General features: G+C 48.9%; 1 protein-coding gene across 6 annotated transcripts in view; it reads left to right on the top strand.

Annotated features, from left to right (window-relative positions):
* LOC140396252 (voltage-dependent calcium channel subunit alpha-2/delta-4-like) overlaps positions 1-27,813 on the top strand; it is an 820,155-nt gene that overhangs the window by 664,107 nt on the left and 128,235 nt on the right. For 5 of the 6 annotated variants that reach the window (XM_072484603.1, XM_072484602.1, XM_072484606.1 and 2 more), the window contains 3 exons: positions 14,862-14,917; positions 19,780-19,800; positions 20,455-20,572. In XM_072484603.1, the coding sequence (XP_072340704.1) occupies positions 14,862-14,917; positions 19,780-19,800; positions 20,455-20,572 (195 nt within the window). The remainder of the gene's footprint in view (positions 1-14,861; positions 14,918-19,779; positions 19,801-20,454; positions 20,573-27,813) is intronic. The other variant, XM_072484604.1, reaches the window with a different exon arrangement.

Raw genomic sequence — 27,813 nt, 5'->3', positions numbered from 1 at the left:
TAGTGACTTGGACGTGGCCCCCAGCTGGTGGGGTTCCCAGGTATCTGCTGCTCTTGTCCTTCTGGATGGTAGTGGTCATGGGTTTGGAAGGTGCTGTCTAAGGAACCTTGGTGAGTTACTGCAGTGCAACTTGTAGATGGTACACATGGCTGCCACTGCTCGTCTGTGGTGGAGAGTTTGAATGTTTGTGGAAGTGGAAGCAATAAAGCGGGCTGCTTTGTCCTGGATGGTGTTGAGCTTCTTGAAAGTGGATGGAGCTGCACTCATCCCGGCAAGTGGAGAGTATTGCATTACATTCCTGACTTGTGCCTTATAGATGGTGGATAGGCTTTGGGGGTTCAGGAGGTGAGTTATTCGCAATAGGATTCCTAGCCTTTGACCTGCCCTGGTAGCCACAGTAGTCCAGTTCAGTTTCTGATCAATGGTAACACCCAGGATGTTGATTGTGGGGGATTCAGCGATGGTAATGCCATTGAATGTCAAGGGGCAGTGGTTAGATCCTCTCTTGTAGGAGATGGTCATTGCCTGGCACTTGTGTGGCACGAATGTAACTTGCTACTTGTCAGGTCAAGCCTGAATATTGTCCAGTGTTGCTAATTTTCTCCTTGGTTCAATTGCTCTGTTTTATTACCTTTGCTCTCGAGTCCTATACTTAACTTTGGACTGGCCCACCAGGTCAGGGGAACAAATGGCCTTTCGTTCGGGTTCTGAGTCTGCGGGATTCGAAGTTGGTACGGCTTGGTAGCTAGGAGCGCCTATCTCGTAGCGAGCGTTGAATTAAGACTTACGATTTCGATCTTCACTGCTCCGGTCACGGTCAATGTTGGTTTGTTGTTGCTGGGTGACCCGGACAGGAAGAAGAGCGTGAAGTGAGCGAAGAGGTGGAGAAGAAGAGAGCAATTTGAACTTGGGGCTCAATTCTTATAGTCCCCAGGGGCTTCCCGCCTTTCGGGGCGGACCCTGTACCTGGTCCTAAGTGATTGGACTTTGTCCCAATAGCTTGGTTCGATTTTCTCCAATGCTGGAGCGGTTTCCTGATCGATGGGCGGACTTGAGATGCTCGTTCACCTCGTTTTGTGTAGGCTCCTGCTGGCGCCGAAGAGCCTGGTTTTGCTTTGTGTGTCTAAATGTTGCTTATTGTTCCCGGGGATTGCTCATTAGTATGTAGATGGCTGTTGTTTTGTTATGCTGATGGTTGCTGGTATCGATATTGTCTGGCCTTTCCAGAGGTAAATACACAGCCAACCTGCAGCTGCTGGTTTTTGTCTTGTTGGCAGACTTTCCCATCAGCCTTTGCCGTTCGCCATTTTGAATCGGGAGTTGGCCATTTTAAGTGGCTACAAACCCTCCTTGTGATCCTCACGCGAAGCGTGAAGGATCACATAACTATGTTGCCTTCCATTCCCTGACCTGGGGGGGCACTTCCTTCATGGCCTCTACACTGACCATAACTATGCAAAAAAATTTTAACTGACAATTCTAAGGGCGCTATGTCAAACAGGGACATGCATTACAAAACAATAAACTGGGAACCGCTAACCATTCTTGATACACTACACTCCTTTAAACATTTCATCATTCTACCTTCCTCAACCATACAACAAAATCATAGCAGTTTATACACAGTTTTCCTGGCTTGGCAGTCAAGCTCAGGATCGTACAATTTGCTCATGAACATTCTGAACATTTCTTTATTTACAATAAAACGCAAATGGATGCTCTTTATTATAGATCGCGGGGGTCAGGGGTCTGGCCGTATCCAAAAAAAGGGGGTCTGATCCTATATACCGGGGTGCGAGCGCGGTCGGCTCTCCTTCTCCATTTTCTTAGACACATAGTCTGCACGATGCAGCAGAGTATCGCCAATACCAGTAAGGTTTCTATTACATATGACAGAGAGTACCAGGTTATAAACCTGGCACACCAAGATGATGTGGTGTCGCTGGTGACTGGGCTCTGGGTACTGTGGGGAAGTGAAACATTAACGGCTGGGGGACTCGAGGTCATGGGGTTCGCGTTCACTCACAACCAAATGTCCATAAAGATGATGATTCATGTTTCTTTTCTTTTCTTCTCCGGTCCTGGAGCTTCTGGAGTTCTGTGGAAACAAGCATAGTGTCTGTAACTATCTTTGTTTAACATCTCGTACGATAGTCTGTCTGTCCTTTAGTGCCAATTACTCCCATTATAATTTGTCACTATGTGTGACTCCCTCATTTAATTTTCAAAAACCGAATTCTAGGACAAGACACCCTTCCCAATAGTGAACCAGTGCGAGCCGTCTCGCAGACTGCGCAATTTACCATCCAAATGCTTCAGGATGTAAATAGCATGTGGTTGGTAACCTAAGGGTTACCTGAAACAAAACAAAATTTTTTGAACTAAAATTGCCAAAATGAGGTGCGTATGGGCCGCGATGGGTAAGAGTTGGATGGAATCCCCGGGTAGGACAGCTACCAATGCCGCGTCTCCCCTACCCGAGCGTAGTTGACCAGGGGGGGGGGGGTTCCCAGGCAGGGCGGTCCCAAGGCGTTTCCCCCCTGCCTGAGCAACCGACAAGAATGGGCAAGAAATGTAGTCATCGTGGGGGGGCTGCCATAGTGGTTCTTTCCTTCGAACCAGAAGAGCAGTTATGAACGGGCGTCCGGTACCTGAAAAGGTCTGCAGACAAGCTAGTTCCGCTGAACTAGTGTCTGGCAATAATGAGTCTCTGTGGGCAAGTCCACAGAGGTTTCGGCCGAAAAGGCGTGGGGCCGTGAAAAACTTTTTTCCTGTCTGACAAACAACATAAAACAAACTTACAAACAACATAAAACATGCGGCAGGTTCCATCAGAAAGGACACCACTTCTCCCAAGCGGTTCCTTTTAAAACATCACCTGGACACCTCAGTTCTCGGTTGCGAACAGGGTCGCAAAGGGGTTCTCGGTTTGGGAGTCAGACCCAAGGTCGTCATCTTCTCCCGGGTGCCGAACTCTTGAGTGTATCAGGGCTGAAAGGGCTGCATGGTGTGAGGTGCGGTCGCTCTCGTCGTTGCGGACGAGTCGGAACGAGTTATCTCAGTGCCAATAGTTGGTGTCTAGTTGTGTGGGGACAGAATCGGGGTCGTCATGGTAGTTCGGTGGTCGGTGGTGGGATTTGTTTAGGAAAGTGATCATGAAGGGATCACTTGGATCGTAGTCGGAATCGCTGGGTGTGGGTCCTGTTGCATGGGGATAGTAGGGAGGCGTGCTGTGGCTGTCGTCCGAGTCACAGTCGCTGTCTCTGCTGCTGCAGTCTATGGGCGTTCCGGGGTGGAGTGTATATTTCGGGGATGTAGTCGAGGTTGAGTCCGTGGCTGGGCTGGACGTGTTGGGGGATGGTAGGGTTACTTTGGCTGTGGGCGGGGCATGGTGTGCTGCGTCGAGCATGACGTGGTATGCATGGTTAGACTGTGTTCCATATGCCTTCAGCTGGTTGATATGGAACCACGCAGTCTTTCCGTTGGGATACTTTATTTTGTAGACGGAAGGGCTTACTTTGTCTGCAATGGATTACGGACCCGTACAGGAATGTGCTGGGGTTGTATACGGAGAGCATGACTTGCTGTCCTACACTGAACTCAGTCACAGGCACTGTCTTGTCGAAACAGGCCTTGCTCTGTGTCTTCCTTGTGCCCAATTTTACTGCGGCTGCTAGCTGAGCCGTTTTAACATTTTCAACTAATTGCTGTACTGCTTTCTCGTGTGTGAGGGCCGTCACCTCAGGGCTGGTCAAGTCTAAACCTAATAAATATTCAGTGCCTTTCATGGGGCGTCCGGTCATGAGGGTGTGTGGGGTGTAACCTGTGGAAGTAGAAATTGTATTACGCAAAAACATCAGCGCAAAAGGGAGGACTGAATCCCAAGTGGTGTTGTTTTGCTGGACCATTTTTCTGAGGGTGGATTTTAGGGTCCGATTCATGCGCTCCACGATACCACTCGACTGGGGGTGGTATGCTATGTGGGATTTTTGGGTGATGCCAAATATCGTGAGGACGTTCTGCATGACACGTCCCGTAAAATGGGAGCCTTGGTCGGATTCAATGCTGCGGGGGAGTCCCCATCTTGTAAAGATGTGGTGGGTCAGAATCTATGTCGAGGACGCGCAGGTTTTTGCCGTATTTGTGCGGGCTGGGAATGCTTCCACCCATTTCGTAAATGTGACAATTACTACAAGTACATATCTATAGCCATTCCTGCAAGGGGGCAATGGTCCTATAAAATCAATCTGGAGGTTAGTCCAGGGCCATTAACGGGTCGGGTGTGGCTAAGCTCAGCCTTTTTGGCATATCCGTCCGGGTTATTCTGGGCACAGATAAGACAATTCTCGATGTAGTGGTTTACATCATCCTTTAAATTCGGCCACCAACAAAGCTGCCTGAGGTGAGCTGTAGTGGGATCGATTCCCTGATGTCCATGACCGTCACGGAACAAACAAATTAGTTGATTCCTGTCCTGTTCAGGAACTACATAAAGGGTGTCTTTTAACACCACATCGTCATGTGTGGTCAGTGCATTTTTGAATCTCTCATAGGGAGCTGGATATTTTCCTTTTACAATCTCCTTGAGATTGCTGTCCTGCTTCTGGGCTTCCACTAGATCCTCGATCTTTGTCTGTGAGACCTGAACTGCACTCACTGGTGCGCTTTCGGGGGGTGTCCAAAAATAGCCATGCCTGGAACCTGCTTTAGCCAGTGCGTCGGCTTTCACATTTCCAGGGGGGGGGAAGAGCAATGGTGACTATGAACTTTGATTATCCCAAAAGTCCTGTTCTGGGCTCTCTGTCAAATATGACGGAGCATTGGTGCTGAGGGGAGGGGTTTTCCGCATGCGGAAACAAATCCTCTTGCTTTCCACAGGGGCAGAAATTCTGTGAGGCTGTTGCAGACATAGAGGCTGTCCGAGTATATGTCTGCTGGGCTGGGGAAGGAATCTGGGTGTTCCACTATATACGCGATGGCCGCGAGCTCTGCTGCCTGCGCGCCTAAGTGGCCTGGAGGTTTTAACGATATCTCCTCAAGGGCGCATCCCTGCACGTCCTCGACATAGATACCGCAACCTGTTATGCGCTTCCCATCCAAGACTGTGGAAGATCCATCCACATAGATCTTTATGGGCTCACACGTGTCCGTGTGCGGGGGGCTCTGGGTTGAACTACCTATCTGTCTGGGGGGTGTTTTAGCGATAAAGGGGCCTGTGTTGTGGTGTGGAGAGATAATTTCACATTCATGGGGGGTTCCGGGGTACTGTAAGTTGTCGGCTAAAAAGGTGTGCGTCTTTGTCCTTTTCACAGTAATGTCCCGTCCCTGCAAGAGAAGGGTCCATCTAGCTGCTCTAATCTGGCTTACTGTACCGTCCTTGAGTCGTCCGTCCAGTAAAAGTTGGGTGGGGGTGTGTTCGGTGAGAATTGTAATGGGGTTCAGTCCGGTAATATATGAAAAATACTGCACTGCCCAAAATACTGCGAGCAGGTGCCTCTCACAGGCTGAAAATCTCTGCTCCACAGCATCTAAAATTCTGGAGGCGTAAGCTACGGGCCTTAACTGTTCGTGAAGTTCCTGGAGGATCACGGCCGAAAGGGTGCGGTCTGTGGTCGCTACCTCTATGGCGTGGTCTGTGGTCGCTACCTCTATGGCGTAAGGGGAAAGCGGGTCTGGAAGTTGTAGTGCGGGGGCTGCTATGAGTGCCTGTTTTAAAGACTCCACAGCATCCGTATGCTGCGGAAGCCATTCCCAGGCGGCTCCTTTCTTTAGGAAGTCTGAGAGGGGCGCTGCCTTGCTGGCGAAACCGTCAATGTGGTTTCGGTAGTAGCCAACCAGTCCTAAAAACGACCGGAGGGCTGAAACGTTCTGGGGAAGGGGCAATTTAGCAATCGAGTCAATCCTTTTATGCTCGATCTCGCGTTTACCATGTGTGATAATTGTTCCCAAATATATCACTTTTTCTTCCAAAATCTGGGCCTCTTTGGGGTTGACTTTACAACCGATTGAGTGTAAGAGTTCCAGGAGTTCGGACAGAAGCTCAATGTGCTCTTTCTTGGTGTCTGTCTGCAGTAGTAGGTCGTCTACACACTGAACCAGACATTCGGGGCGAGAGAATTTGGCTAAACCATTTGCCAGCTGTCGGTGGAAAATGGAGGGGGAGTTGTGGAAGCCTTGTGGCAGGCATGTCCACGTGTACTGCTGTGCTTTAAAGGTGAAGGCAAATTTGTACTGGCACGCCTTTGCCAATGGAATGGACCAGAATCCATTACTGACGTCCAAAACCGTAAAGAATCGGGAATTGAGTCCCTGCTTGAGCATGGGCTCGGGACTTGTTGCTACTGTGGGGGCTGCTGCGGGGGTGACTTTGTTGAGTTCCCGGTAATTGATGGTCAGTCGCCACGATCCATTGGGCTTTCTCACTGGCCAAATCGGGGCATTGTTAGCGGAGGCTACTGATCTAAGTACGCCCTGCTCTAATAAGCTTTCTATTACCTTTGAGATTTCTCCCTCTGCCTCTTGGGGAAATCCGTACTGTTTTGGGGGTCTAGGGTCAGGTCCTGTTATTTGTACGGAGCCAGTCATCCGTCCACAGTCGTGCTTGTGGGTCGCGAATGCTGCCCTGTTCTTTTGCAGCTCGATCTGGTTAAGTCTATTCCATTTAGCATGGTGGTAGTGCCACGCAACACGATGGAAGGCATCCTCAATGTGAAGACGGGACTTTATCTCCACAAGGACTGTGTGGCGGTCACTTTTACTGATACCGTCATGGACAGATGCATCTGTAGCAGGCAGGTTGATGAGGATGAGGTAAAGTATGTTTTTCCCTCTTGTTGGTTCCACCACCATGTGCTGAAGTTCCAGTCTAGCAGCATGTCCTTTAGCTCGCTCTGTGGTGGTACTCCGGAGCCACTCTTGGTGATGGACATTGAAATCCCCCACCTAGTGCATGCTCTGCGCACTTGCCACCCTCAGCGCTTCTGCCAAGTGCTGTTCAACATTGAGGAGTCTTGATTCATCAGCTGATGGTGGCCGGTACGTGGTAATCAGCAGGAGTTTGCCTTGCCCATGTTTAACCTGAAGCCATGAGACTTCATGGGGTCCAGAGTCAATGTTGAGGACTCTCAGGGTAACTCCCTCCTGACTGTATACCACTGTCCCACCACCTCTGCTGGGCCTGTCCTGCCGGTGAGATAGGACATACCCAGGAATGTTGATAGTGGTGTCTGGGACATTGTCTGTAAGGTATGATTCTGTGAGTATGACTATGTCAGGCTGTTGCTTGGCTAGTCTGTGAGACAGCTCTCCCAACTTTGGCATAAGCCCCCAGGTGAAAGTAAGGAGGACTTTGCAGGGTCGGCTGCGTTTGTCTTGTTTGGTGTTTTGTTCGATGCCGGGTGGTCCATCCAGTTTCATTCCGTTTTTTTGTTTTCGTAGTGGTTGAATACAGCTGAGTGACTTGCTAGGCCATTTCAGCGGGTATTTCAGAGTTAACCACATTTCTGTGGGTTTGAACCTAAGTACTGGAAACGAGAGCAGCAAACCCAGCCCTGCAGTTGGCACTCTGAAAAAAGGCGGAACATGTAAGGGTGGCGGAGGCTTGGGGATTTGAGTGTCCCGGGGTAGAAGCCTTAACAGACTGTTGGTCTCTCTCCTTCGCCAATTCCTTAGAGATATGAAAAAATGGCTGCTTTTGTCAATCCCGCAGAGACTGTCCTCACGGTGTTGGTGGCAGCCAAGTCAGGCAGACGCCGGAGAAGGTTCCAGCAACGACGACGCAGGCTGAATGCGTCACCCATGTGCAGGAGGCCACCGCACATCCTGAAGACCCGTCTGCCCACCAGGCCGAGGAGGAAAACAGAGGGGGACATCAGCGACGGTCCAAGGTGTACAGGCGTTGTTGGGTCCCGAGGAAATGACGGACAACATGTGCCGCAGGAGACTCCATCTCAACAAAGAGACAACGTGGCACCCCATGGATGAGGAGGACACCCCCTCCAGGTGGCCATGAAAATCACCACAACCCTGAACTTCGTTGCAACCGGCTCATTCCAAGACCGAGCGGGGACTTGTGCAGCATTTCCCAAGCAGCAGCTCAGAAGCGCATCCATGTGGTTACAGATGCCCTGTATGCCCAGGCATCATACAAAAGTTAGTTATAGCATAGAAGGAGGCCATTCAGCCCATCTTTTCCATGCTAGCCCGAGGGCACCCAGGTGCCCTTTTTAATTACGCCTTGTTGCGCATAAGGTGCAGATCCAGGTACTTGTTAAAAAGAGTTTAGGGTCTCTGACTCCACCACCAACTTGGGCAGTGAATTCCAGACTCCCACTTCTGCTGCTGCATTTCGCTGTTATATAACTAGTGCGGAAGACTGGCTGACCACTGGGAGACCAGGCACGAAGTTACATGTTAGGGTAGAAGCAGATCATCTTTATACTCGATCTGTTCACTGCGTATACCTGTTTAGGTACCCATTACAGTGATATAAATTTAGGGTTATGAACAACTACAATGCATTGGGGACAAGTTAAAGTACAGAATAATTTGGATGATTACAGAAGAGGTAGTCATTCAACTGTCTATGTCCCTGTAAGAGAAACTCAGCCAGTCCCATTCCCCACCTTTTCTCCGTTGTCTTGCAAATGTTTGAACATAGAACATAGAAAATACAGCACAGAACAGGCCCTTCGGCCCACGATGTTGTGCCGAACCTTTGTCCTAGATTAATCATAGATTATCATTGAATTTACAGTGCAGAAGGAGGCCATTCGGCCCTTTGAGTCTGCACCGGCTCTTGGAAAGAGCACCATACCCAAACTCAACACCTCCACCCAACACCAAGGGCAATTTGGACATTAAGGGCAATTTATCATTTGCTGAACAGATTTTTACGCAATGCACTTTTGAAAGCCATAATTGAATCTGCCTCCACCCCACTCTTAGGCAGTGCCCTCCAGATCTTAACCACATATTGCTTATAAAAGTTTTTTCCACATGTCATTGTTGGTTCTGCCATTCACCTTAAATTGGAGTCCTCTGGCTCTCACCCCTACTGCCAAAGGAACAATTTCTTCCAATCTGGAGCTGGTTTAGCACACTGGGCTAAATCGCTGACTTTTAAAGCAGACCAAGCAGGCCAGCAGCACGGTTCAATTCCCGTACCAGCCTCCCCGAACAGGTGCCGGAATGTGGCGACTAGGGGTTTTTCACCGTAACTTCATTGAAGCCTACTTGTGACAATAAGCTAATTTCATTTTCTACTCATCAATCACATCTCGACCTTCTCTTCTCAAAGCAGAACAACTTGAATTTTTACCAATCTATGTAACCAAATACCTCATGTCTAGAACCACTCAAATCGCTTCTACAGCATCAGACTTATCAGTTTTGAGCTGGACAAAGCCCACCAAAAAAATCCGGGCAGCGGGATTTTCCACCATCGCGGGATGCCCCAGGTTCAGGGGGTAATCGATGGCATGCATGTCACCTTGCGGGCTCCGGGCATAAGGGAGTGCCCTTCGTTAACAGGAAGGGGTTTAACTCTCTGGGTATTCAACTTGTGTGCAACTTCCACCACCAGATAATGACATGAGTGCAGGCTTCCTAGAGAGCGTATATGAAGACACTCGGAGATCCCTGGCATCTTTGATGACCACTACAGAATGACACATTGGCTCTTCGGGGATAAAAGGTACCCACTGAGGTCCTGGCTGATGACACCAGTGCAGAGGACGGAGACCGAGGCAGAAACCCTTTCTAACAAGGTCCATACTGCCACTCGTGTTGTCATTGAACGGTGCATCGGACAGCTCAAAATGTGGTTCCAATGCCTGGACTGCTCTGGGAGTGCACTGCAGTACACCCTTCCCAAAGTGTCTCCTGTTTTGTGGTGATCTGCTGTGCCCTCCATAACTTGGCACAGCAACGGGGAGACATGCTGGAGGAGCAGAGGCATGCTGCCTCGTCTAAAGAGGAGTAGGAGGCAGACCAGGAGGGGATGGAAGTTGAGCCCGGGGAGGACCCGCAGGAGGAGCCGGAAGATGGAGGACAGGCGTTGGCAAGGGGCATGCGGAGGACCAGGAGGCCTTCATCCTCACCCGATTCTCATTGGATGAGGCTTTGTCCATCAGCTCACCCAATCCCTCTTTCCCCCCAAATCCACCTCCCAATACCTCTAATCCCCCTAATCCCTCCTTCCACCAATCCCCCTCTACCCCGCTCCCATCCATTTCCCTCCTTCCTCCCCCCATTTCCGACCATCCTGTGACGATATGCAGAAGCAATCATGTATATAATGATGCAAATGACTTCTGACCAGCAGGTGGCAGTATACATTTCACATGTGACTCTGTACCTCAAGGAGATGGGAGATCGTCGTGTTAGTGGATAGACATACTTACAGTAGCTCTAGGATAATTTATCAGTATTAGTAGTTTGTAATATATTTCATATACTTATCTTTACCACGCATTTGTTTTATAATAAAATACTTTAACTAGTCAAGAGCTAGACATTCTACTGTGCATCATTCGTACCAGCCAAGCAACAGAACCTAACACCTTCCACACAGCCCCCCCCCCCCCGATTACCCTGTTCCACCCGCCAAGGGCCTGTGTAACATCATCCCAGGGTGATGGGCCTGTGCTGGTACTGTCAGCGGGTCAATATACAAAGCAGGAGAGAGATGATAACTCACTGTGATGTTAGCTCTGGTGCTGTTCAATTTATGTCAAAGTCTGACTCTTGTCTTTCCGCTGACAGCGTGCTTACACCCATCCTCTGAAAGGGGTCTGCATCGGAGGGGTTTGACCTTGGACCACAGTGACCGGGAGGAGCAGAAGCAACAGGGAAGCCTGCTGCTTTTGCAACCTGTGTCCTTGATGCGCTTGGTGGACGTCTCTGTAGGACCTGGAGCCAGGGGGCCCTGGCCGACTGACTGATGTCACTGGCATCGCTGTGCCACCCTGTTCTGCCCGTTGCCCTTGAGATGCACTGGTGTCAGGAGGGAGGAATTCAGAAGAACTGGAGGCCTCCGCCGTCTCCTTAGGTGACAGGTCCCGGGTTGGCCTCCAGCGCTTTCTCCTCCTTGGTGGTACCCACAGGGCCGCAGGGTCTCTATTGGATGGAGGGGCAGCTGGAGTGAGCTCCAGAAGCTTCTGTGTCATCTGTCTCTGCCAGGCCCCGTGGCTCCCCATTGTCTGGACTATGGTGTTGACGTCCTCAGCAATGCTCCTCAGTGACTGGGCCATGCTCTGCATGGCCTCGGCAATGTCCAATTGTGTCTGACACATGTCCCTTCGCATGATGTCGAAGCCTTCAATCATGGTCATCATAGACTGAGCCATGCCTTGCACCAAGATGCGGATGTCGTGCTGCAGGCTTTCCACTGTGGCCGCCACCCCCAGCATTATTGGCCTCGGTGCATGCATTGTCAGCATCATCTCCTGCGGCCATAGCCTTTGGGAGTCCTCCAATCGGCTGTGCTCTCGCTGGAATGTCGCCGCTGTCTTCCAACCCTCTCGGGGGAACAGGATGGCCCGTCCCACATCGATGGCATTCAGAAGCCTGTCAAGGGTCGGCATCCCCAAAGCAAGGAGCAGGTCTGCGTGCTGTCATGGTTGTATTTGACTGGGTGAGTGGTGAGGGACCGTTTAAAAGCACCTCCCATTGTTAGCAGTGAGACGCTGAGGCACATGTCTGGCGAATCAGACGGTGAGACACCCAGTAATGGCGAGGAGCTCATGGGGATCATTTCCGGCCCTCAGTGCCCTTAAATATGGGCCACGATATCGCCAGCGTAGCCGTCGAGAAACACCCCGCCAAATGGGCACAAAATCATACTTAGAAACTTTTTGTTAAATCACAACCTTTATCTCTTAGACGGGAGACTGGTGCCAACAAAACATCATCATTCATCCTCACATTCAACCAGCAGCTCAGATACTGACAATGAGCACACTTTAGAGGCAAACCTAGAGGGTGCAACTGGTGAGAAACCAAGCAGACAGGTGACCTCGAATCAGGGCAGGAGCTTGCCAGAGGGCCAGGTTGCATATGAGATCTGCTGCAGAGGACTCAAATAAAGACTGATGAAATGGCATACACAGAAATGCAAGGTGCATCGACAGACCGGTGGTCACCACCTGGAGGATGGAGGAGTCAAGCATCAACCTTGCACATGTCTTTGCACAGAGTTGGATACATCATTTTCTGTGTGGAAAGGTGGCCAATTCCATTACCATAGTGCTGGATGCATCCATGATGCAGTCTCTGATGGCTGATGTCTCAGTTTCAATTGCAGACAGCTTGAAGCCACCCAGTGTCTGAGTGCTGCACTGGTAGCTCAGAATGAAGTCATACAAATTCAGTTTGTTGCTATGGTAAGCTTTCATTCTGAGAGAGGATAGCAAATTTGTGTTCCATGACGCCACTCCCCTGGAGAAGCATCTCCACAATCCTTGTAATGTTGCAGATACCACTGATCAAAGGAGCTTGCAGCAGTCCAGCAATCTGTCCTCCAACACATTACCAGGGTTACTGATGCCCCCAGTGCCCTTGTCACTCAATAGCCACCCTCTGGTTTCTCATGGAAATTCAAGTGCTAACTTGAGTTCTGAGAGCCAGGATAAAATGTCACTTGGAAAGGCATGGATTAATCAGGGTTAGTCAACGTGGTTTTAAGGGAAAGGCATGCCTTACTAATGTAATTGAATTATTTGAGGAGGTAACAAGGAAGATTGATGAGGGTAGTGCAGTGGACGTGGTATAAATAGATTTTAGAAAGACACTTGACAGGGTCCCACAGACTGACCAAACAAATAAAAGCTCATGGGATACAGAGGAATGTGGCAGGTTGGATCCAAAATTGGTTCAGTGACAAGAAACAAAGGGTAATGATCAACAGATAGTTTAGTCAGTGGATAGCAGTTTTCAGTGGCATTCCCCAGAACTGAGTGTTTGCTGTTATAATCCCAGCTAATGGGCACGATTTAATGGCTGCTTTGGCCTTAAGCAAGAGTGCGACGTGGCCGCTAGATCGCGGGAGAGGCCAAAAACAAGAAACACGCCGGCCGCCGATCGGTCACGAGCTAACCGGCTCACTTCCGTTGGTTAAATCAGGAACCCGCCATAGTGTGGCGAGAAACCAATAATCACCACTTGAGGCCAAGCTCCATACAATTATCAGGAGTGACCCCCTTTCTATTGGCCTCCCGTGATCTACCCGCCTCCAGAGCAAGTGGTTACGCGGACGCTGATTAGTACAACTTTTTAAAAACATGAAGCTGGCAATATGGCTGCTGTGGGGATCCGAGGAGGGGAGTAGCCATTTTCACTCCCGGTCAATGAGCCCGGGGGCACAGTGGTTGCTGCCTCAATGCTTGGGCAGGAAGGATGGTGGGGGAGCCCCCATGGGGGGCCGCCTCGGTGGGGTGGGAGGAGAGTGGTGGCGGGTGGTGGGCAGGGCTGGTGCCAGGGTGCTGGTATCAATCCACCGTGTGGCCTGGTGGAGGCCGTTGATGATCTTACGGCACTGGGTGCCGGTCCTCTTGATGACGCTCTCCGAGCTGACAACCATTGCCACCTCCTTCCTGACGACATTGGCTGCCCTTAGGCTGACCCTCTTAGCCCCTGGAGGGAACAGAGCATCCTGTCTGCACTCAACCAACAATGTGTCCAACAATCTGCATCTCTAAATCATGGGGCTGGTCTGCGCGATGGCCTGGCTGCGAGCTGTGTGGCATTTGCTGTGCGGGATCGGTTTAGGTGCTGCTCTCCCTTGTTGGTGGGAAGTTGGCAGGCGCGGTCCCAGCGAATCAGCCGGTGAGACCATCATTTGCGGCGTGAAGCTCGTGGGGCCTCGTTAAGTGGACCAATTAACATTTGATACCAGTGACTGCTTCGCCGGATCGAGCGCCGGGAAGCTCGCGTCAGTTCCCGCTCGCTACCACACTAAATTGCACCCAAAATATGCACTCCTCCCATCATTATCTCGTGAATGAAGCAGAGAGGGTGCAAACATAGTACGCCTCGAAGATTCAGGTAAGAGAGTTGCACCCTTCTAAGGCCCCTCTCTTCTTCTTCCTCCTTCAAGTGGGGTATCCTGTCCTGTGTCATGTCTGCTCATTCTCCCTGTCATTCCGCAGACTTAGGAGTGCGGAAACTACAGCACTTAACAATTGGGAATAAGTGGTCAGAACAGAACTCTAGAAGTCAAAACTAATGCAACTTTAAATAGCAGTACAAATCTACAAACACCTCCTAACTCAGCCACAGCCTGTAGCAATCAATCAGCAACTAACCTGAAAATAGTTGATGTCTCCTTCAGTGGTGCTGGTGGGATAATCTTCCTGTTTCTGAATGCATGTTCAGCTATGCAAGATTAAGAGAGGGTCTTAGCTGGGGCATTCAGGTTGAAAATGGCTATAGTGGAGTCAAATCAGTGTAATATGCTGATTAAATTAACCATTTATCTAATCTGCATTCTTCTGGCATGTTCTCCAAGGGCCCGCGATAATGACCTGCCCAAAATACTTCCAGTGAAACTCACAGCAGAAAGGTGCGTGAGTGAGGCAGACACTATTTTGGACCCAAAACAGAACCCATTGGGGTAATAATACAAGGGTTGCCCTTGTAACTGATAAGTATATGGGATATTTGGGAAAGGAAAGAGCCTAACAGAGACTTGAGTCATTTCTATCAAACTGATAACACATATGGATAATGCATTGATTTTTGTTACAGCATAAGGGAATTTGCCCTTTGAGTAATGTGGTGGTATCCTGATTGTGTTGGCTCTCTGTTGAATTAACCTTGTGTGATATTTTTCAGGGACAATAATGACTTCTTAAATGTTGCAGATTTTTGCTTGAATTCAACTTCTGTGGCTTGTGGAATGTGGAAAATTTAGTGAATGGTGAGTGAAAGTATTTTCATAAAGCTATGGTGAAACATGGGCCCCTTCAAGGCTGTCACAGGAGAATTTGTAATGCGGAATGAGGATGTGGGAGAGACATTAACAAATATTCTGTATCCATCCTCACAGTGGATAACACTAAAAGCATACTCAAAATAGTGTGGAACCAAGGGTCTAGTGAGAATTAAGAACTCAATGTAATTAATATTAGTTTTTTTTAAATCATAGGAACAGGAGTAGGCCATCCAGCCCCTCATGTCTCACCATTTAATGAGATCATGGCTTATCTGTGGCCTAACTCCATATACCTACCTTTGGCCCATATCCCTTAACAAAAATCTACCTCAGATTTAAAATTAACAACCATTCTAGCTTCAACTGCTGTTTGTAGGAGAGAGTTCCAAAACTCGACCACCCTTTGAGTAAAGAAGTGTTTCCTCACATCTCTCCAGTAAATGTGGATACAATGCACCTCGGTCCCTTCATCTAAGTCATTATTGTTGGTCACGGTCCGGCCCCAACTCTTAGACTATGCCCCCTAGTTTTAGAGAAATTAGAGAAATTAACCTGGACCTGATGGCCTACATTCTAGTGTTTGAAAAGCCCTGATTCTGGGGTTGGACATATGAAATGAAATGAAAATCGCTTATTGTCACAAGTAGGCTTCAAATGAAGTTACTGTGAAAAGCCCCTAGTCCCCACATTTTGCCGCCTGTTCGGGGAGGCTGGTACAGGAATTGAACCCGCGCTGCTGACCTGCCTTGGTCTGCTTTAAAAGCCAGCTATTTAGCCCTGTGCTAAACCAGCCCCGGTTGTGATCTATGATCAGGATCAATCCCAGTGGATTGGAAGTTAATAAATGTAACACTGCTACTCAAAAAAGGAGGGAGAGAGAAAACAGGGAACTATGGGGTTGTTATCCTGACATCAGTCACCGGGAAAATGCTGGAATCTGTAGTAATCTGTGTATCTGTATATACATACGGGATTAATGTATAGTCATTTACAGTTAAATGATCACTAGAGGGCAGCACTAACAAGGGGTATAAAAACAGACTCAATCTGCTTTCCCGTCTCTTCTTGTGTATTGTGACGAGAGACCAGAGGTCTAGTGAATTAGCTCAGAGTGCAAGTATAGTTAATCGTAGTTTATTCTTATTCTATCTTGTTTAACTTAATAGCTAGTAAAAGTATTAAAGAACCAAACTCACAAGTTAATTGTTTAGTAACTGAATAAATAATTTGCTTTCATTGGGCGACTACGAGTGTTTATCAACATCAAGTTCAAGAGCATCTTGGTATAAACAAATGAGTAACATATATTACTGCAAGTAATATAACAGAATCCATCTTGAAGGAAGTCATAACAAGGCACTTCGAAAATCACAATGTGATTAGAAATTGTCAACATGGACCGGAATTCTCCAGCTGTTGCAATTCATTTTTCCCACCAATAGTACACCCCCACCTACGGGTTTCCCTGTGGGATGGAAATCCCATTGACAAGCTGCAGGAAAACAGAAGCCCACCGTCAGTGAACAGCACGCCACCGAGAAACACGCGCTGGGGATCCAAAGAATCCAGCCCACAGATTTATGAAAGGGAAATTTTGTTTGATAAATCTATCAATTTTTTTGAGGGTGAACAGAAGGATATATAAAGGGAACTAGTAGATGTAGCACATTTAAATTTTCAAAAGGCATTAAATAAGTTTCTCTGAAAGGTTGCTAAATAAGGCAAGCGGTAATATATCAAATTGGATAAAGGATTGGTTAAAGGACAGAAAAAAAGAGAGCAGGAATAAATGGGCCATTTTCAGGCTGGCTGGTTATTCTGAGTGGGGTGCTATAAGGATCAGTGCTGAATATTTAGCTATTTACCATCAACATTAATGGCTTAGATGAAGGGACTGAGGTGCAATGTATCCACATTTACTGGATGGAAAGTAAGCTGTGAGGAAAGCCGCATTTTGCCTCCCCAGTGGAGATGGGTTTGGAGGCGAGGAGAAATTCCCAGAAAGTAGCGGGATACCCCATCAGGAACAATTCAAAATGCTATTCCGCTTCTGGGCGACTTTACCAGTGGCAGAATGTCAGGGGAAATGGTAGCCAGTGGGTGTGGGCAGCCAATATCTTCAATTAAGACCCCAATCAACCATTATCCCTGTTATAACCCCCACGAGGACCTAATTGATCTCCCAGTGGGGCTCATGGAGGACGAGCTACCCCGCTGAGGGTTGGAGGCCCAACAGCGTGCTGGTTAATTCCCCGAGATAAAAGCCAGCCCAGGAAGAAGCCAGAATATCAGGGTGGTCCCTGCTTAGCCTTGGGCTGTTCCTTGGTTATTGTGTTCCCTAGCGTGAGGAGGAAATAAACTATTTTGACTCTCCTTTTTGGAACTCCTCATTGACTACAATGGTCCCACGCTAACAGAACTTTACTAGCTTCAGACATGTCTCCTACTGAATCTCGAAACCCACTAACTGCATGGAGGTGACCTCCCAGTGGCAGGTCAGAGGATCAACAGAGTGTCTTTTCAAATACACAATGACGGAGCCATTAGGCTGAAATGGGCTCAATCGTGGCCACAATAATTCCTGTGGAAGGGTTCCGCTACACAATAACGCCCTCAGCACCTCTGGGCTTGATTTAAACATATCAGCAGACAACTGCAGACAACAGAGAGTGCCTCCATATTGAGGCCCCCTCGTGCTCCATCTCCCTCAACAGTGCTAACCTCTCTTGGTGGAGCTGATTGCCATCTAGTTTCATAAGATTGCCATTCACAATCCCACCTACTGTCCTTAATTATTTCAGCAAATGCTGAGTCAGCCAATTATGAGGCCACCTTATGTTCCGCAGGCCTGGGACCCATATATTGGTACAATGTTGGTATCCTAACATCCATGGGAAAGATCTGTGCAATGTTTCAGGTAATTCACGAAGGCCCACCTTCACAACCTTGCCCCTCACTGACGTGTGATTCTCAGGTTAAATCACCACCAGTCAGCTCTCCCCCTCAAAGGGGAAATCAGCCAATGATCATCTGGGACAATGGCAACTTTATGACTTTACCTTTTTTATGTTTGACAATAATACCAATAAGAAAACCCGCATAGACCAGACAGGTAGTGTCTGTCGGTGCTGTCTGCACTTGGGGAATCAACACAGTCGATGCAGAGTCAGTTGAAGCAATGTTATGCAAAAAAAACTTTCCCCCAGGACGTCTTACTACAATTTTATCGAGCTTTGTTGAGGCCGCATCTGGATGACTATGTAAGGTTTTGGTCTCTGTACCTAAGGAAGGATATACTTACCTTAGTAGTTGAATGAAGTTTCACTGGATTGATTCCTGGGTTGTCCTATGAGGGAGACTGAGTAGAATATCTCTGCATTCGCTGGAGAAAATGTCATTGAAACATATAAGACCTGGGGGTGAATTTTACATGGAGGCAATGGCCCTGTCCCTTCACTAGTAAAATGGCAGCAACAGCAGAATCCTTAAATGGTCTCTTAACGGCTTCCGTAGTCCCATGGGCAAGTGGGCCATCGATGATTTCCCTGCTGCTGCGACCATGTGCCCAGTTTTACAACCCCTCACCTGCCAACCCACTCCCAGGGAAGTGGGAGGGGTGGGTAGACATAGAATTCCACTCTCTGAGAGGGTTTGACGTTAAGAAGCTGTTTCCCCTGCCTGGAGAATCCAGAATATTTGGGCAGAATCGTAGGATAAAGGGGTTGGTAATTTCGGACTAAGAAGAGGAGAAATTCCTTCACTTAGTTTTTTGAATTTTAGAATTTCTCTACCCAGAGGGTGGTGAAATAAATTCAAGGCTAGAATTGATAGACTTTTGGATTCCATGAAAATCAAGTGAAATTGGGATTGGACAGGGTAGTGAAGCTGAGATTGAAAGTCAGCCATGATCATATTGAACAGCAGAGTAGGTTTTGAGGCCAAATGGTTTACCCTTGTCCATAATTCTTGTGGTCTTATGTATTTTTTTTATGTACCCTATATATTGTAAGCATTGTAAGTTACTCAGACCATTAGAGTCTGTTGTAGTTTGAACATTTCTGATACTACAATGTCTAAACTTCTTTTTGTATACTGGCATAATGGTCTTTTTTGTCTCCTGGCATATAGCTTAAAATGCCAAGCCCACTATAGGATTCACCTATCATCAAGCATTTGTCGGACTGCCAGGCAAAGGTCCATCAATTGGTAATGGAGCACTTCTGGGAATAGTTATTTGACAGTACGAGTATTGCTGAAAAAATAAACATTTTTTGTCAAAGCTTTCAAAAACCTTTGACAAAATACTGTTTCTTTTCTTCAGCAATACCTCTGGGAATGATTACACAGGAGTTCACATTCTAGAGTGTTCCTCTGTCCTGTCTGCCGGAGGTTACATGGCAACAGATACTTTCACAATAAGAAAAGCAAGTGATAAAATAGATTTTTTATAAACTTCACACCCAAGACTGGCAATTTGAACCCGAGGTAAAACGGGAGTCATTGGAACTTTGATATTCAAACTTAATTATTTTGAATATTTATATGTAACAAATTAAAGCAAGGAATAAGCTGATCCAAAATTTACTTATAAATGTATAAGCATATGAATAATATCATCTCATTTATATTCTGTAAGAGCACAAGTTCCTGCATGTCTTCCTTATTCCATCTCTTTCCTCTGACTGCAAGTTCATTTGTCATTTTGATCCTAATTTCTGTTGTCTCTGTCTCTTTCACACATATTTTCTCCATGAATCATTACCCTCTACTTTATCACCCATCATCTGACTGTGATCATCACATGACCTGCTGTCTACCTTTGTTAACATGTTATGTGACCTGCTCAGCCAAGACTGTCTTCCATTTTGGTAAGTAGCTGTTCAACATCTACAAGATCTTCTTCATCCATTTTGTATTAAATCAAATCAAACTGTTTTCATCCATTGAAGATCAATTAGATTCTATATTTGTTTCAGGGATGACATTGAGAGGGGAAATTCAACTCCCAAGGAGGGGACCTTGGCCACTTCTAACCCTCCCACTTCCAGTTTTAATGGAGGTGGGTTGGAGGGCAGATGACCAATCCGCTCTTAGGAGGCAGGCCGGTCAGTTGAACAAGAATTAAATTTTAAGCCCATGGGGGCTGGAGTCCCAGGGCCTTGAAAAATCCTGCGGGTAAAAGTAGGACCAGGTCCATGAGATTGTGGGCCAAGCAAAGCAGGTGTTTCATCCAGGCTCAACAAGCTTACATCTTTACCTCTTTACCGACCCCAAGATCATCAACTCCATCCACTCCTTTCATCCCTGACTCCCTCCAATCGTTCTCAACTCACCGCCCCCCCCCCCCCTCCCTACCCAATCTCTGATTCCCAACATCCAATTTGAAACTCCTCCCAGCTGTCACTCCCCACCAAAAATATGAATGGCTGAATTTTTCATTCCTTTTTGTTTAAAGACTAATTTGGAATGAATTTCTTCCTGAAAATTTCAGTTTCTTATTTCTGTCTCCTTAATTCTCTCAGGCCACAAGCACCGGAAAGCGGAGCCCTTTCAGCCGTGCAACACAGAATACCCAGCATTTATGTATGACCGCACAATCAAAGAAGCAAATGGATTTGTTGAATGTGGAGACTGTCAGAAGTAAGGAAACTCTTTCACGGCTTTATATGTATATGCAGTTGGAGTGTAGATTATCCGTGGTGCAGGGAGGAGAAGGATAGGAACGTAGAACTGTAACAGGACCAGAAACGAGAATTTCACTCTATCTGCCCAGTCCCAAATTTTTGAAAATAACATACATTAATCTATCTGTGATACCCCTGTATCATCAGGCAGAGCTTTTATGGACCTGTTGCGGAGGGTGTCATTTGGCATTCCCCCACGCGTTCTGGAGTTTTGGTGATACTGCCATCATTGATCATTCCCCCGCCCAGTGACCCAGTGTGATTGACAGACTGAACTTCCAGACAGGCGTGAAGCCAGTCAGTAGTCACCACAGCAGGTAGGTCCGCACAAAGGATGGTGGGGAAGCTCACCTGGAAAGAGGCAGGGGTGTCTACCACAGAGCAGGTGGTTGTGCTTGACTGGGGTGGTGAAGAAGGGGAGAATCAGAGGAGAGAGATGGTGCAATCAATCAGACAGGGAGAGGAAGGGAACCAATTGGTCAGGGTGGAACAGGACCAAATAGATTGGGTGGGCAGTTAATCTTGGTGTGGGATTCTTAGGTGCCTACTGATGGGGAGTTGGAACACAGGCCTGGTTGGCTGGGGAACGTTACTGGCCCCGTTGTGGAATTGGAGGCATCGAGGGTAATGTCAATGGTAGGCCCAATCGCAGAGGTTCTTCACACAAGCACCTAGATCCAGGAGGCAGATGTGAAGGCTTCTACCTCTCAAATCCACCTTGTCTCAATGAGGCTGCCGGATTTCCTGGTATCGAGGAAACCACAGGTAACATTTTTTAAACCTGCGCAGCTTGCAGCCTCATTATCATATTTAAAGTTCCAACCCACCTCCTTGGGTTGGACTGGTCGCCGGCCCACATTCGGCCTCCGTCAATGGGTGGATTGGAAGCAAGATTGAGTCAGGAAACATATTCGTGAGACTTTAATTCCTTCAAATGTAACCAAAACCTACCCTTTTTTGGTTACACTTCAGCCCACCTTGGCTGTCAAAATATCGACTTGAGATGTTAGTGGTTTGGTTTCTGCAGTTCATACTGAAACAAATTGTGTGTTTTTTTTCTATTGTGATGTAAATTATCAACTTAATTCATCTGATCTAATTTTATTACATCCTCCCCTTCCTTCTTTTTCGGGGCAGTCAGCATGGCTTTGTGCGTGGAAAATCATGTCTCACAAATTTGATTGAGTTTTTTGAGGGAGTGACCAAGAAGGTAGATGAGGGTAGTGCAGTAGACGTTGTCTACATGGACTTTAGCAAAGCCTTTGACAAGGTACCGCATGGTAGGTTGTTGCAGAAGGTTAAAGCTCACGGGATCCAGGGTGAGGTTGCCAATTGGATTCAAAATTGGCTGGACGACAGAAGGCAGAGGGTGGTTGTAGAGGGTTGTTTTTCAAACTGGAGGCCTGTGACCAGTGGTGTGCCTCAGGGATCGGTGCTGGGTCCACTGTTATTTGTGATTTATATTAATGATTTGGATGAGAATTTAGGAGGCATGGTTAGTAAGTTTGCAGATGACACCAAGATTGGTGGCATAGTGGATAGTGAAGAAGGTTATCTAGGATTGCAACGGGATCTTGATCAATTAGGCCAGTGGGCCGACGAATGGCAGATGGAGTTTAATTTAGATAAATGTGAGGTGATGCATTTTGGCAGATCGAATCAGGCCAGGACCTACTCAGTTAATGGTATGGCGTTGGGGAGAGTTATAGAACAAAGAGATCTAGGAGTACAGGTTCATAGCTCCTTGAAGGTGGAGTCGCAGGTGGACAGGGTGGTGAAGAAGGCATTCGGCATGCTTGGTTTCATTGGTCAGAACATTGAATATAGGAGTTGGGACGTCTTGTTGAAGTTGTACAAGACATTGGTACGGCCACACTTGGAATACTGTGTGCAGTTCTGGTCACCCTATTATAGAAAGGATATTATTAAACTAGAAAGAGTGCAGAAAAGATTTACTAGGATGTTGCCGGGACTTGATGGTTTGAGTTATAAGGAGAGGCTGGATAGACTGGGACTTTTTTCCCTGGAGCGTAGGAGGCTTAGGGGTGATCTTATAGAGGTCTATAAAATAATGAGGGGCATAGATAAGGTAGATAGTCAACATCTTTTCCCAAAGGTAGGGGAGTCTAAAACTAGAGGGCATAGGTTTAAGGTGAGAGGGGAGAGATTCAGAAGGGCCCAGAGGGGCAATTTCTTCACTCAGAGGGTAGTGAGTGTCTGGAATGGGCTGCCAGAGGTAGTAGTAGAAGCGGGTACAATTGTGTCTTTCAAAAAGCATTTAGATGGTTACATGGGTAAGATGGGTATAGAGGGTTATGGGCCAAGTGCGGGCAACAGGGACTAGCTTAATGGTAAAAAACTGGGCGGCATGGACTGGTTGGGCCGAAGGGCCTGTTTCCATGCTGTAAACTTCTATGATTCTATGATTCTATGATTCTAAGATTGAGGCTGTTAATGTATTTTAAACTATTGCTGAATTAATTGCCCTTGGTGTTCTGGCAAAAATAGATTTTTACTTTTTGCACTTCCAGTTGCAGTTTTGTGCACATCCAGGTCAGAGATGCAGGGCAATGCTCAACTTGCAATTTTGTTGAATCCCAAAATGACACTTAGGAATTTTTTGGTTGAATTCTGCCCCTAATTTGGGCTTCAGAAGGGGCTTATCACTACACCAGTGTGACATTTCAATTTCCCACACCAGAGGCGGGATTCTCCGCAATCGGCATGATGTCCGCCGACCGGCGTCAAAAACGGCGCGAATAAGTCCGGCATCGCGCCGCCCCAAAGGTGCGGAATTCTCCGCATCTTGAGGGGCCGAGCCCTCACCTTGAGGGGCTAGGCCCGCGCCGGACTGATTTCCGCCCTGCCAGCTGGCGGGAAAAGCCTTTGGTGCCCCGCCAGCTGGCACGGAAATGACTTTGCCGGGCGGCGCATGCGCGGGAGCGTCAGCGGCCGCTCACGGCAACCCCGCGCATGCGCAGTGGAGGGGGTCTCTTCCCACTCCACCATAGTGGAAACCATGGCGAAGGCAGAAGGAAAAGAGTGCCCCCACAGCACAGGCCTGCCTGCGGATTGCGGGCCAGGCCACAGTGGGGGCACCCCCCGGGGCCAGATCGGCCCGCGCCCCCCCCCCAGGACCTCGGAGCCTGCCCGCACCGCCTTGTCCCGCCAGTAAGAGAGGTGGTTTTATTCTCACCGGCGGGACAGGCATTCCAGCAGCGGGACTTTGGCCCATCGCGGCTGGAGAATCGCCGGGGGGGGGCCCGCCAACCGGCGCGGCGCGATTCCCACCCCCGCCGAATATCCGGTGCAGGAGAATTCGGCAACCGGCAGGGGCGGGATTCACGCCAGCCCCCGGCGATTCTCCGACCCGGCGGGGGGTCGGAGAATCCCGCCCCAGCTATCCCTGTGGAGCGGTATCTCACAGCACAAGCACACCCACCACAGAAACTCTTCAAGCATGAAACTAATTTTGCCGCTAATGTCATTTCTCTCCATATATTTTAATCTTCACCCCACTTTCACTCTGACTTTTAAAAAAAATGTATTTTATTACAAACATGTATCAAAACAGGTTACAGCGAGCAAATACCCCGGGAAACATGCTTCCCTACAATTAACTATACAGCCTGTACAGATTTGTTCCCCTTCCCCCCACCCCCCCCCCCCCCCCGGGAATGAACAGCCCCTCAAACACGGTCACAAACATACCCCACCTTTCCTCAAACCCCCATGAAGAGCCCCATAACTCATATTTATCTTCTCTAATCGCAGGAAGTCTTACAGGTCACCCAACCATGCTGCTATCCCCGGTGGCGATGCCGACCGCCACTCCAGCAAAATTCGCCGCCGTGCAATCAGAGAGGCGAAGGCCAAGACATCGGCCTTCCTCCTCTCCATGAGCTCCGGCTCCTCTGAAACCCCAAATATTGCCACCAAAGGCAATATCTCCTCTTCCACTATCCTGGCTCAGACTGTGAACATTCCTGCCCAGAGTCTTCCCAGTTTTTCGCAACCCCAAAACATGTGCGCGTGATTCGCTGGCCCCTGCCCACACCTCTCACACTCATCTACCCCCTGAAAGAACCTACTCATTCTCGCCCGAGTCATATGCACCTTAAACTATATCAGGCTCATCCTTGCACATGAGGAGGTCCCATTTACCCTACGCAGTGCTTTACTCCATGCTCCCCAATTGATCTCCCCTCCAAACTCCGCTTCCCATTTCTCCTTGATCTTCACCACCCGCTCACCTCCCTGCTCCCCCAGCCACTCATATATATCCCCAATTCTTCCCTCCCCTTCCACGTCTGGGAGCAGCAGTCGCTCTAGCAGGGTGTATCCCGACAACCTAGGGAACCCCCTCCAGACCTTTCGCGCAAAATCCCTAAGCTGCAGATACCTGAACTCACTTCTCCTCGGCAGCTCTACCCTCTCCCTTAACACCTCCAGACTGGCGAATCCTTCCTCCAAATACAGATCCCTCACCTTGACCAGCCCCACTTCCCTCCACCTCCTGTATACACTATCCAACCCCCCGGCTCAAACTCATGATTCTCACACAGCGGTGTTAGCACTGACATCCCTGTCATAATATACACCAGTATATCATGGTGCAGACACACACACTGATGGACACACAACAAGACCATTCACCAGTTAGAGCAAACTATAAAGACAGAGGGCATCGGTTTTCCCGCTCATTTGGGATGCAGCCTCTCAGAAGGACAGAGCTTACAGCTTACAGCACAGATCTTCACCATGTGCTGAGTGCATAGACTGGTTAGGACAGGCATAGGTCTTTAGTTTAATCTAACATCGTGTTAACCCACAGTGAAAGCATGTTCAACAGTTTTTAGCTTAATAAAATAGTGTTGTACTATTTTAAGTGTTGGTGGCCTGTATGTGTTCCACGGATCCAGAGCACCGAACACATCAATCCCTTCCACTCTAAAATGCCTCCTCAACTGGGGCGGGATTCTCCGACCCCCCGCACAGTCGGAGAATCGCCGGGGGCTGGCGTGAATCCTGCCCCCGCCTGTTGCCGAATTCTCCGTCACCGGATATTCGGCGGGGGCGGGAATCGCGCCGCGCCGGTTGGCAGGATCCCCCCGGCGATTCTCCGGCCCGGATGGGCCAAAGTCCCGCTGCTGGAATGCCTGTCCCGCCGGCGTGGATTAAACCACCTCTCTTACCGGCGGGACAAGGCGGCGCGGGCGGGCTCTGGGGTCCTGGTGGGGCACGGGGCGATCTGGCCCAGGGGGTGCCCCCACGGTGGTTCTGGCCCATGATCGGGGCCCACCGATCCGCAAACGGGTTTGTGCCGTGGGGGCACTCTTTTCCTTCCGCCTTCGCCATGGTCTCCACCATGGCAGAGGCGGAAGAGACCCCCTCCACTGTGCATGCGCGGAGATGCCGTGAGCGACTGCTGACGCTCCCGCGCATGTGCCGCCCGGCAAAGTCAGTTTCACGCCAGCTGGCGGGGCACCAAAGGCCTTTCCCGCCAGCTGGCGGGGCGGAAATCTGTCCGGCGCAGGCCTAGCCCCTCAAGGTGAGGGCTCGGCCCCTCAAGATGCGGAGGATTCCGCACCTTTGGGGCGGCGCGATGCTGGACTGATTCGCGCCGTTTTTGGCGCCGGTCGGCGGACATCGTGCCGATACCGGAGAATTCCGTCCCTGATTCCAAATCTTCACTGTGGACTGCACCACAGGGCCCCTTGAATACCTATTCGGAGCCATTGGCAACGCTGCCATGACCAGAGCCCTCAAACTAGACCTCTTACATGATTCCTCCTCCATCCTAACCCACTCGACCCCTTCTCCTTCCCATCACCGCCGTACATTGTCCACATTCACAGCCCAATAATAATGAACACTTTCACTCTTACAAGAGAAATCCGATCACCATAGAACACAGTACTTGGCAATGGAAGGAAAATAACCCGATATCAACTCGCAATCAAGCAACATTTTGCTTTTAAAATTCTAATCCTATGGCGCGTTCAGCGAATTCAACCAAAACATTTCTAAGTGTCATTTGGGTGAGTTTGGCAGTGTATTTCCTGCCAGCTTTTTGCGTGAGATCCACCCCGATATTTAACCACACTTAGGGCGCGATTTAACGGCTGCATTGCACCCAGCGCAGATCCAGGCAGCCAGTTAAATAGCGGGGGAAGCATAAATCGGGATCCGCGCCGGGTGTGAATCGGTTTGCGATCTAACTGGCCCGCTCCCATTGGTGTGTTCTGGATGTGGCCTAGACGTGGAGAGACACCAATTAAGACCAACCTCCATCTCATTAACGAGATGGAAGGCGAATCTGACGGCCTCGCAGGAACCAAGCGGCTACCCAGTGAGAGGTCAAGTGGGTGCCGTTTAACATTCCTATTTAAAAATGGGAACCTAGCGCAATGGCTGCTGTGGGGATTGGAGGAGATGAGCAGCCATTTTCGGGGATGCAGCACAGGGGCACTGGAGCTGTTGCCCCAGTGCCAGGGGTGTGGGGCTGAGGGGGGGTGGTGTCCCCGGGGACGGGGGGGAACGGTCCTGGTTGGGGAATGGGTGCCATCAGTTGGGGATTGCAGCCGGGCTAGGGGGGCTTAGGGGCTCAGCACTGTGGGTCCTAAAGACGATCCACATTGTGTATACCCATAACAGGGACAACTACAGCTGCTGCCTGTCTGTCCCACTAAAATCCTTCAGGACATGCCCTGTTCGTGGTTATATAATGAAGGTCACTTTAACTCCCGTTGAATGAGAAGCCTCTAGCTACACAGCTGAAGGCTATTGAAATGAAATGAAATGAAAATCGCTTATTGTCACAAGTAGGCTTCAATTAAGGTACTGTGAAATGCCCCTAGTCGCCACATTCCGGTGCCTGTTCGGGTAGGCTGGTACGGGAATTGAATCATGCTGCTGGCCTGCCTTGGTCTGCTTTAAAAGCCAGCTATTTAGCCCAGTGTGCGAATCCAGCCCCTTCAGCCCCTTGCTAATAAGGAATTGGCATTGTTAGTTGTGTCTGCACTTCACAGCTCTCAAGTGCATTCTCATGGGAACAAGTGGCATGTCTCAGACAAGGGGCGGGATTCTCATAGCCCAGGGCCAGGCTGGTGAATCCCCGCGGGCCGGTGCGAATCGCGCCACGACGCCCCAACGCCGGCATGCGATTCTCCGCAGAGCGCCGGCATGGTTGGCGTG

This window comes from Scyliorhinus torazame, chromosome 19 (genome assembly GCF_047496885.1).
Source record: "Scyliorhinus torazame isolate Kashiwa2021f chromosome 19, sScyTor2.1, whole genome shotgun sequence".
NCBI classification, from domain to species: Eukaryota; Metazoa; Chordata; class Chondrichthyes; order Carcharhiniformes; family Scyliorhinidae; genus Scyliorhinus; species Scyliorhinus torazame.
Note: the sequence above shows the minus strand (reverse complement) of the source record. Positions and strands in the feature narration are given on the sequence as shown.